The 12,577-nt window shown below is 33.3% G+C and overlaps 1 protein-coding gene across 1 annotated transcript; it reads left to right on the forward strand.

Annotated features, from left to right (window-relative positions):
• The first annotated feature begins 8,883 nt into the window (after window positions 1-8,883).
• LOC111375750 (GATA transcription factor 18-like) lies at window positions 8,884-10,242 on the forward strand. The gene is made up of 2 exons (XM_022998620.1): window positions 8,884-9,423; window positions 9,559-10,242. Exons 1-2 carry the CDS (start codon window positions 9,022-9,024, stop codon window positions 9,832-9,834), a joined length of 678 nt encoding a protein of 225 aa, XP_022854388.1. The 5' UTR covers window positions 8,884-9,021; the 3' UTR covers window positions 9,835-10,242.
• The last annotated feature ends 2,335 nt before the right edge of the window (window positions 10,243-12,577 follow it).

The raw sequence follows: 12,577 nt of genomic DNA on the forward strand, positions 1-12,577 counted from the left end.
AAAAAAAAAAAATCATTTTTCGCTTAGAAAAACGTAGCCAAACAAGTTTTTAATCAAACCCAATTGCAATTCATATTTCTTGCAAACCAACACAATTACAATACAAAAATTATGGTCCAAGCCGAAATTACATTATTGAAGTTATTTCAGCAATACGAAAGGGTATAGATGAGATCCAATTGTTGACATCAAATTGAAGAACAAGCAACCTAGATATATATTTTTATGAAAGCCTTCTGAAAATATCATGTGGATCGAGTTCAATATTAATTAGGGTAGTGAATGAGGATGTTTACATAATGTACAATCTTATAAATTTATAGAATTACTAAATTTAACACGTTGACTTAAAGTCAAAACCGACAAAATATATTATTTAAACAATATTGGAAATTTATATCTCTTCATCAAGTTTAAAAGAAATTAAATTGCAGCTCTTTAAAGATGAAATTACACATCTCCAAAAGTTACTAGGCTAGTTGTAGCGTGCCTACCTTCCTTCTCACACTTCTTAAAGATTTATCAGTTTTTCAGATGACCTGGTTGAGAGAGTATGATACATCGGTGTAAAAGATTGAGTTGGATTTGTGGTTTGATTATAGTAAGGCCTCATCAGAAAGTGATCTTGCCCGTATCATGAGCTTGGGTGGTCATCGTTTCAGGTAATTTAGTCACTTCTCAATGGCTCCCTTAAGGATGAAAAGTCTGATCCTATAACTCTAGAAGATAGATCTCTCTATTGTTTTGATAGCGCAAGTTCCTCAAACTCTTATTAAAGCTTTCTAATGGCCTCGTAGTTAGTCGAAAAGATAGCTAGAGGATTATATATGGGCGAAGTTAGGGTTGAGCTAAAACATTTTTATAATGGAATAATATGTAAAAAAATTCACATAAAATCTTATTATCCATCTATAAAAATGACTTTTCGGCTCACAAAAATCAATTTTAGCTGGGCCTGGATTGTGCTTGGGCCAGTCCCCTAAATCCGCCTATATAATATATTCCCCTTTTTGCCACCTCTAAGATCATTTTAGTGTCGTAAATAAATTAAATAAAATTGTTAATACTAAATAGATGGCAAGACATATTAACATTGAAAAGTTCGAGCCACAAGGAAAAGCTCTAAAATACACATAGAAATGGAAAAGAAAAAATTAATAGTAGAGGGAAAAAAATTGTTAAATTGAAACATATGTAGACAAAGTAGAAATTGAAAATGACAAAATCATGTTCACTTTAATCATTTTAGGTGAAGCTCTCAAAATATTGTTGAAGGAACGATATATGAAAGAAGAGTTCAACTATGTAATTTTTGAAAAAAATGAAATGAACGATTAGTCAATTCATGTTCCGAATGAGTCGGTCGATCAAGTCAAAGGTAAAACTAGTGGTGCACATATATAGTAAATATATAAATAATTATTTTTTTAATAAGGGAGGTTAATGTCTAAACTTAAAAGTATCTTTGATATACTTAGTTGGGTGAGTGGGAGTGTCTCATATTATATCTAAAGAAAAAATCACTAGTTAAGACTCCTACTAAAGCAACTCGTATCACATATGCAAAAATCAAAATATTTGTAGATTCTTGGGAATAACCATATTTTCTTCCTACATCATGCTTGCATTGGGCAAGGATCCACTCAATTGTTTTCTTGACTTAAAAGTGCGCATCACCTAGAGATAAGGTGTTTGAGACAAGAAATGATCATCTTCACATATCGGTATATAACTGAATTATCAGTTATGTAAATCTCCTTTAATAGAACAATGGTTTTCCTGGAGTCCCGTGTCAACACAACATTTGGTAATTTTCTATCTTTGATGACTACCAAACCTTGCAATATGATTCAAAGTTAAGTCGTTGAGTTTGACGTATGTTCAATATTATCAATGAATTTCGTTCTGTATAATTTCGAACTGATCAGTTGCATAATGTTATTTGTCCCTTTAACACTAGCAACTCATCTTTAACAAATGTTGGCCACCTTCAAAAATAAGAAAACAATAATTATAAATAATTTTGCCACTAACTTAACTCTTATCATTCAAGTTTGGATTTGTCTTTCTCCACATACAATAACTTAAATACAAAAATGGAAAGCCTCCCGGGGCATATCCAAGTTGGCGGAACAATCACATTGGGGGGCTTTGAAATCAAGCATGGGGAGTTCGATTCCTGGTGGGAACCTTTGATCCAATAGAGGAGGAATTATTGGTGGATTAATCACTATGGAGGAAGACTCCCTTTGGGGAAGGAGTAAAAGTCGTGTGGGAACCTGGGAACCAACAAGGACACATCCCGCGATTTACCTCCCTGAGCTGCTGAGGGGCCGGAGGTTCAAAGACGAGGATATAGTTTGGCGCAAGTTGGGACACCTCGTTAAAAAAAATGGAAAATAAAAAGGAATGATCGTGACACTTAAAATTCAGAATTAATATTTAAACTTTATGTGCACAATGATTGAGAAAAGAAAAAGATGAGAGCAAAATTTGTGGAGTTTCCTTTGGACAGAAGTCTAGACCTCCTTGTAGGAGACAATTGGAGGGTACAGGTTCATCTTTATTAGTCTTTAGATCTCATGACAAGAATTTTGACTAAGACTGACAGAATTTTGTTATTTATTTTGGTCCTGTTATTTTCTTACTTTCTTTTCCTTTACTCCATTACCCTCAAAGACATCACTTCTTTAGCATCACCTGCCAAAGTAGATACTGTCAACAACAACCTGTCAATGCCCAAAGACCAAACCCAATCAGCCCCCTCCCTCTTCATTTAAACAAATTCTAAGTTCATGTTTGATATAAATTAAAATTAATAACATATTTAATGGATCATACAACTTTTTAGTTTTATGTTTCATCAACTTTTATTAAAATTTAATAAAAATATAATTTTTATCTATATCAAATAGGGGCTAGTTTCACGGAAGTTTCTATTTGTGACATTGTTTGAAATTTTTAAAAACTCAAAGAAATTGAAATTCAAAAAATAAAAAAATAAAAAGAAAGAAAAAGGTAAAAAGTGGCCTATTTCTTATTTTTTATTTAATTCAAAAATTTTAGGGAAGCCTTTCGAAAAAAATGATGAAATGTTTGACTGAAAATGTATATATCGGTGACATTGCATCTTAACATGGCTTTTGTTACGATTTTCAACAAAAATTAACTTTTATCTTGAGCTTAAATCAAAAATTAAAATCAATCGTAATACAAATATTTAGAGGGTGCTTAAGAGCCATTTTTATGTAAAAATATATTTTTAAATAGTAAATTGATGAAAAATATGTGGTTGAAAAATAAGAAAATATTTTTGATTTACGTATAATATTATTTTTATAAAAAATATGTGGTTGAAAATAATAAAAAGAAAAATATATTTTAAAAAAATAGGTACCAAACGGCTCCTTAAGTTAAATAGAAGTGAGTAAATTATTAAATTAAAGTTAAATATTGAAAATAATATCTAGGAAGTGGTGTCTTCGGTTTCTCTTGCGTCCAAATATATGGTGAGAGAGACCCGTTAAAGAGGACTAAGATTCACTGGTGATTCCAGTTATATTTCGATGCTTTTGAGGAATGTATTTTTAGGAGTTAAATCAACGGTCATGATTTGCGGCGTAGTTTTCAACATTTTTACTGTGCATTTGCATGCATGCAGATCTGTGTGAGTTCACACGTGGCACTGTACATTGGTAATGATTAGTCCTTTAGGGTTTAGTGTAACTGAAGATATTTGGGAAATTGATCTACTACTTATTGTGGGTCCCACTAAAATCTATCCAGACATATAACATCATCATTGGATATCATCATGTGATTATGTGAAGGGTGACATCAACGAATTAATTACATACGTGGGATATTTTCGCGATTGTGCAAATCTTAAGAGTTTCGATAAAGATTCACGTTACATGTACCAAATTAAGAATAATCATTATGTGGCGTAATATTAAATGATAATGATTTTAAAATGAGTTTCACCTTTCCAAATTTATATTATCATTCAAAGGACAATATTGGACGTACAATCCCAACACATTACAGAATCCCTACAGAATTCTTGTAAGGGATGGGGTCGAATTTTTTTTCATTTTTTATTGCATTCAAGCCCACGTGAGACCTACCCCATATGAGGGTCGATAAGACCCCTTTATCCTATCATTCAATTTCATGTCAAATATAAATGATTTCCACTTAATACATATATTATTATCTTCAATGCCATTTTAAAAATCAGATCAATCATCAACCCAAAAAAGTGAAACGGTCGAATCGAGTCGAAACAGTTAATTAAATAAATAAATTCTAAATAATGTACAAATTTTAGCTCTTACTACTAAGTAAAATTCTTCTTATAAAAACTAAAAAAATCTACTTTTGGAATATAAAATAAATATTGTGTTTTAGAATTTAATATGAGATAAGAGTAAAAAAATAAAAATACAATAGTGAAAATTGGTATCTTAGGTGGAGAAATGAGTCTGGGAGTTCTAATTATCCCACGTAGGCAGGAGGGAGGGAGGGAGAGAGAGATTATAAAAGGGTTGTGGCGTGAAAAACCACTAAGCCGTTCTTTGGGCTCCAGTGAAAATGAATTTTGAGAAAAAAAAAATATACATGTTTCAATATATGTGCGCACGCGTGCGCCCAAACAAGAGCTAAATAAGTTCATGGCGTGTAACCTACTATACAAATGGAGGATTTAAGCGCCTGTTTGAATCTCTTTTTTGGTTAAGAATGCATTTTGTAACATTAGACTGATGGAGAATACGTGGTAAAAAAAAATAAGAAAATTTTTTGAATTTATATGTGATATTATTTTATTGAGAAATAGATGGTTGAAAAAAAACAGAAAGTAAAATGTACTTTGGAAATAATGGAGATCAAGCAAAGTCTGTTTGACCTTAATTTTTAATATTCATTTTAAATTACACATTTTATGAATCTTAATTTTTATCAATTTTTTAATTATACATTTCACTAATTTTTATAAAAAAATCACTAAAAATTTAATTTCTATCCAAACAAAATGGGGTTAAATGAACCCACGTATTTAGCCATTTGCATCACCGTTCAACACATTAATCTTTTAGAGACAAAATTTGAAAAAAAATCATGTTGACGTAAGTTAAAAAGTTATATCGAGACGAAATAACAATAACAATAACAATAACAATAACAATAACAATAACAATAACAATAACAATAACAATAACAATAACAATAATAATAATAATAATAATAATAATAATAATAATAATAATAATAATAATTTCCATATTTAGAGGTGGGCTGAAACCTAAGAGAGCTACTACCCCTAGCTCCTGTAATTTGTCCCATTGGAGTGGACCAAGAAAAGGATATCAAAAGCTTATCCCAACAAGATAATAAACTTGTTTACAAAGAGCGTCCTACAAGCAAAGATAATGAGCTGAACACAATTTAAAGAATTTGGTGACATGTCTAAGATGAGACTTACGTGACAAACGAAAATATCAAAAGGGCTAAAATTCAACCGAAACCATAAGTTGAGAATTACGTGTATCTTTAGTGAATAAATTTACTAATTTTGCTTAAATGTACATGTTTTGAGTATGTGTAGTGATTTTGGTAGAGTTTTTGCATGTGTGGGAGAAGATGATGGTCATGAGGCATCTTTTGTAGGCAAGGTTAAGGGCTCCACCCGTTCGGAGCGATGCACAAGATGCTCTTTCCATGATGAGGTCATCTTGAATGCTATAGTTGGCATGAGTCAAATTCAAAATTTTTCTAGACTCCATGTCAGTTCCATACCTTCCATAGATGCATAGGTGATTACTTAACCTCAATAGTCTTGGGCTTTTGCTTGGTATTGGCCAATGATACAAATAGCAAGTGATCGTCTATAGATCATTCTACTTGATAGTATGAGTGGAGACATCTTTCTCGCTTGTGCTTCAACCTAATGCATATACTTTTAGTCGTCGTATGATTGAGCAACGTTACTTTTATGTTTAATGATGGATACTCCCTTTCATCTCTCGAAGGACAACTTTTAGCATTGATGAACAATGCTTGCCATCTTTGGTAGGTTCTTGTAAGAGTAAGTTTCGTCACTTCTTGTTTTCAGCATGTCAAATATCAGGTAGTCAATTGTATATTTGTCAGAGTTTAAATTATAATTTAAGCTAATTAAACATATTTTTATTTATAGACTTCAAAAAACTCACAACTACTATCAATTTTTTATTCACAAATTTCGTAGGATCCTAAACTTATAATTACTTTCAAACATGCTGCATCAATGCTTATCGACGAGCATTACCCCCGCCCCAAAATTAATTTTACAAATGGATACTTGAATAGTGAAGCGTACTGCGTGTGTGAGCGCACCAACATAATCTTGGGTTGTTCAAAGTTTTATAAGGAGAACTGAGAGCATATTTTGGAAACCGGTGATTTTCCCGTTTGTCCAACTGCAGACGCCAATCTCGAGATGATCTGACTCTCTCTCTCTCTCTCTCTCTGAATATATATATAAATTATTTTTCTTTTGAATTTTTTAGATCGAATCTATCGATATTCTAGAGGAGTTTGTTCTTACTTGGGTTATGATGAGTGTGGGGCCCTTTCTCTTGTTTTGTTTTTGTCACCGTATCTACATATTTTCAATAATTTTAAGATGCATTGACAGGCGAATATTATAGCTTTTCTTTTCTAAGTTTGATCATTTGAGTCAAAGATTTCTCTAAAATTACAACACCACATGTTGCTTTGATCATTGCAGATTATCCCATTCCAATGATACTTTTCTCACTCCCCCCTCCCTATATATTGTTTTGTGTCTATCTATTTGAATGTTAATATCCAAAATCATTACATAACCGTGTTCATTTTAATCCACACATTGTGGATATCAAAACTTATAATAAAATTACTCAATTGCAAAACATGCTCAAAGTTAGATATCCAATTTTGAAGTGATCCCATCTTGACTTGACACGACCCTTCTTTAAGGTCATGATTGGATAGTGACACTTTTGTTCGGAGAAGACAATTTGTGAGGCCAAACTTGAGCCTCGACGTAATGGTTTCGGGCGAGAGCTTGCTTCCCTGTGGTGGAGATGGGAAATCCCCGCTACATCCCATTTTACTTTTTTAATGTTATTATTTATATATTTTATATTATTTTAGAAAGCAAAAACTTCAATAATTGAGACACAAAAAAATAAAATTTATACGGAAAAAGCAAAGAAACATCATAAAAGGGACGAAGCGTTGGCTAAACCTCCCCCGTCATAGGCAAGGATCGAAGCATGGAAATCCCCAGCACGAGGGACATGGCACCCTAGTTCGTGCCCAGATCGATCTATTTTCATCTCTACTTTAATTTGTATGATTATTTGTTTTTTAAAATAATTAATTTCGTTGGAATTTTAGTTTAAATATAGTTTGTGCCATTCCAGTCAAATTAGACTGTCGAAAAGTAGAGATCAAGTTATTTTGACACCCTTATTGTAAAATTTTGCTCAATGTATTGAACACTTGCTTGGTATCTAGTATTAGACCAAAGAAAACTTTTGATGTTGGATATGGATTTTGGACTTTTGACCATTGGCATTGCTATGTTAAGATGATTCCTAGGTACGGCTAAAGATTGTAATAAGCTTTAAACTGTTTGTGAGCTATGTACTTTTATTGTAATTTCATATGTATGTACAATATTGATGGATGGATTGACTACCTTAGAACGATCGATGTACTCGTAGTAATGAGTGGAAGTTCATTTTTCTATAAGTCAAAGTCAAATTTATTTTATCTATACATTCATAGTTACTATTCATTTATTATCCACACATTTTGTTAGACTCTTATTATTTTTTCTAAAAAGTTACTAAGAATTTAGGTGAAAATAGACATTTTGTAGTACTTTATATGTGATATAATTGGTGGAACAAATATTGAATTTGAAGTTACAAAGAGGGTCTTTTGATGGAACTAACAAAAGAGGCAAAAAATTCTTTTGAAATTCGTTTGATGGTTAGGTTAGTAATAATGTTTTATTCGTGGTTGGGGATTGTCCATTTAAATTTTTGTACTTATGATCTATAAATATTGATTCTCATCATGTAAATCATGAAATCAATTCTTCGGATGATTGGTTGGAGTATCTAACTCATGCATATTGTATTTAGTATTTACAGTGTGTGTGCTCGAAGAGTTGGTGTCGAGCTCGGTGTAAATGTGAACATCAAAGTCATGACCATGTTTTGGGTGGTACTCAACCATTTAGGAGCTAGGATTGGTCGTACCTTCATGGTCAAGCATTGCTCAACAAGAGCAAGTCGCTTGCTCTCTATTTGTGTGCCTCATGGGCACAACAAAATCGAGGTCAAAGGCATGTCCACATCTTAATCACACGTATACCATCATACTTTAACGATTTGGAGTTTAGATCTTTACTCTTTTGCCCTTCAACAAAAACTACGTTCAATTGTCAGATAGAGTTTTATCTATATATAATCATTAATCACACATACGTGTATATTAAATCATCACAAAGACAATTTACTAAAGGAATAAGTGGGCAAAATCAAGGTGTTTAGTCCCGTGAGTAGGACTTGGGTTGGATGGGGTTAGGGCAATTCCGTTTGTCTTGGGAGACTGGCAGGTGACAGTGCAAAGATACAGATACTAGTCCGATGTAATATTGGGTTTTTAAGACTATCGTTTCCTCGTGATCGGAGAAGGCAGATCCATAGAAGACTGTTCCCCCTATTCACGTGGGCTCTTTTGACTGCCCAAGGACCAATCGAAACCAAAACTCCTACCCCACCCAAACCACCCCACCTGCTTATATATATTCATGCATCCAACACACAATGTAGCAGCTCTCAATCCTAAGCTTCAGTTCAAACATTTTATAATTACACATCACTCTCAACATACTATTTTTACGTACGTTTTTGCTGTTTGCATTTGTACACCTCTGTCATTATATACATTCATCTTCCCGACCCAGAAAAATCCTTCATCAAAATGATGCAGAGATGCAATAATTCTTGCGGGCAATGTTCTTGTGGTCTGTATCACACTTCAAACAATTCATTTTCAATGATCTTTTCATCTCCCAATTCTAAACCGTTTGATCATGATCATGGGGATATGTATTCTGCTTCATCTTCTGTGGATTGCACCCTTTCTCTGGGCACTCCTTCGACTCGACTGACCAATGAAAATGAAAAGAAACGATACTCTTGCATGTCTAACTTTGGGTGGAACATATTGCAGTCCAAACCACCGTCAACCGCCGGGAAACACCGTGGTGGAAGTAATAGCATCACCAGTTCCAGTGGTGGAGACCCTCTTTTAGCCCGCCGATGTGCTAATTGTGACACTACTTCTACTCCCCTCTGGAGGAACGGTCCACGTGGCCCAAAGGTATTTTTAATAATTTTCTTACATTTTCTTCTACTTGACTGCAAAGAAATGAATTCGAATAGTTTCGGTTTTCGTACTAGTTCTTTCGTCCTATCATTTGGGTACTGATGTGGATTGATGATGAATTGCATGCAGTCTCTATGCAATGCTTGTGGGATTCGTTTCAAGAAGGAAGAGAGGAGAGCCACCGCCGTCAATAACGGCGGCTCTGCTGCTGCCAATAACAGTTCATGGGTTCATCACCATTCACAGCACGAGAAAATGCCATGTTTTTCTTCATCAAATTATGCTAATGAATTCAGGTTCATTGAAGAAAATGATCATCATGAATCCGAAAATGGCATTCCATTCCGCACTTGGCGATTCAATGTCACAGACAGGCCAAATTTCGTTCATGATTTCACCAGATAAACTTAAAAAGAAAAAAGCCAAAAAGGAAAAGAAAAATTCAAGAAATCGGCAAAGAAAATCTTGAAATTCCTCAGCCCATTTGACGATATTGTTGGAACAGACAGTGTACCTAGAAGTTTCACCTAGGTCCGGCCTATTTGATGATGAAGATGGCTGAGGCTGAGGCTGAGGCTGAGGAAATTGATTTTCTTTTCTGATTCGTCTTACGTAGTTGGAGTGAAAATGAGTTAATTCTATGTATCTTTTCTTTTTCTTTGGCTTTCACTTTTTTCACCTTTGATTAAGTTACATATATTATTACTAGGTAAACTTTTGTGTAAGTCTGTTTCTTGAATATGACAAGGGCAAGTATTAGTTAGCTTTAGCTTTGGGTCCACCCAAGTCATTAGCTGGAGCTGCTATTGGATATCGAGGACCTATTATCTTTTTGTTTCATAATATATATATTATGTTTGAGTGTGTGGGACGTTGGGGGGGTGGGGGGTGGGAATGAACTTGCTCTCAAATTGTCTGTGAGAAGGAAATAGTGTTTTACTTGAGTCAAGATCTACTGTCAAATTTTACTGTTCATTTTGTTGCTCATTCAATTAATTTTTAATATATCATCTATAATTAACATGTTATCTCAAATTTACTTTCATTAACTTCACTACTAAGTACTAACTTACTAAATTGATGATGTGTCGAGAAGTAATTGGATAGATGGCATGTCTCAACTCATTTTGCCTGTGGTGGGTGAAGATTCAAACAAAAGAATGTGGCATCCTCTCAAGTTCAAAAAGTTGGACAAAAGTAGTTCTGATGAAAAGAAAAAGAGTAGATGAAGGAAGTTTGTAAATGAAAACATTATAAATTATTCTTACATATATTATCAAACTTTATTTTTAATCGCACATTTCAATGGATCCACAATTATTATTCACTTATCTATAACTTATTGTTATCTATTTATAAATTAAATTATTTATAAATTTTTAGAAGGTGGCGTTGAATAGGTTGTTACTATAAAATTTAAATTTCATGGAAATAGTAAAAAATTTTAAGTTACTAATATTTAGTGAGTTCAGAAGCAAATTGACTGAACAATATTTCTAATTACTTTTAATCTGTTTCAACACAACTCTAAAATTGTTAATATTCTTTAGATAAGTCACTCAGGTGTAAATTATGCAATAAGCATAAAACTAATTAGGAAAAATAATGTTTGCTTGAAATCTAGGAGGTGTATGGTTAGCAATGGCAAACAGGCTAGTTGGCCTGGCCACTCAACTTATAAAAGCTCGGCTCGTGGGCTACTGGACTTGTCCATGGATGAGCCCGAACATGACCCAAGCAGAATGGCTCACTATGCTAGCCGAATTAGCTCAGCTTGCTTCGTGGGCGACACGAGTCAAGCTTATGAACTAACCCAGGAACAGACTCAACGAACCACAAGCCTAGCTTGTGGCTAGCCATTTACAGTGATCGTTTTGGTCACTATAGATAGTTCAATGACCATAATCGGCAACGGTCACTGAACTATTTTTTTTAATCGTTTGGCCCTTATTTTTTCGTTCTTTTTTGTATAAATACCCTACCTATTTAACAATTTTTTAAACACCAAAAATAATTCTTACTCTCTTCCATACTCTTATTTTACAATCTACAATATACATTCAATTTTATTCATTATTTCTCTATATATTATGGTTTTCAATCAATTATTTAGTTATTATACAAATTACAATACATATTCTTTATATTATATCTTATACACATTGTCATTACAATTTACAATCTTACAATTATCCAATTTTCTACATATTCATTCATTGCTCATCTTCATTCTAGTTCCTATATTATCAATCCATCACAAATGAATCCACAATATTTTCAAAACAAAATAGACGAAACTAGATATTCCCAATGCACGAGGGAAGCTAAAGGGGTAAAATGTTGTAATCACTTTAAGTTGATTTCAGTGGAACGTATGGCCAATGGAAATGTAGAGTGTAAAGCGGTATGTAAATACTATCAAATGCGATTGGCATAGCAAATTGGTATAAATATCCTACCTCAATAGTCACTACAATAACTGTGCAGCTAAACATGGGTTTGTTGGCTCTCAGCTGCAACTATAATTTGGTAGTTTGACCATCGATTTTACCTCCACGACACTTTGCATATGAACGTATTTGGAGGATAAAAGTCGAACGGGAATTGTAGGTTCATTGCCAGTGCCAAGTTGCCTCTAGCAGTAGCGAACAACCAACATTTCGTCTCCTACTTGAAAGAATATATTTAGCTAAGGTATGTTTAGGTAAGTAGATATACTCTTCGTTCGATACAATATAATATTTCCTTAATACAAAGGAAACAATTAATTACTAATTTGCCAATATATGGTCATGTTATGTTCTTAACTTTGGATTTATGGGAAGTGATTAATAAAAGAGGTTATATAGCTACAATTGCATACTACATAGCATCACTTTGGCCCCCGTTTAGCCCCCGTTACCTCTCATCAAATTAAATTACACTTTTCCCTATCATATTTTCAACCACACAATCTTTAATAAAATAATATTACACGTAAATCGAAATTTTTTCATTCTTTTACAACCTTCCATTTTTCAAAAAAATATTATTCCCCATTATAATCAAAATTAATGAGGGTCAAACGGGGGCTTGTTATATGCAAAAACATTATTGCTATTAAAATAGTTGAGTTTAGGGCTGGAAAAAACTTTCGAACCAAACCGGA

This window comes from Olea europaea, chromosome 2 (genome assembly GCF_002742605.1).
Source record: "Olea europaea var. sylvestris chromosome 2, O_europaea_v1, whole genome shotgun sequence".
NCBI classification, from domain to species: domain Eukaryota; kingdom Viridiplantae; phylum Streptophyta; class Magnoliopsida; order Lamiales; family Oleaceae; genus Olea; species Olea europaea.

Coding starts and splice junctions, on each gene's coding strand:
- LOC111375750 (XM_022998620.1), top strand. CDS start 9,022: ATGATGCAGAGATGCAATAATTCTTGCGGGCAATGTTCTTGTGGTCTG. Junction 9,424..9,558: donor ACGGTCCACGTGGCCCAAAG/GTATTTTTAATA, acceptor AATTGCATGCAG/TCTCTATGCAATGCTTGTGG.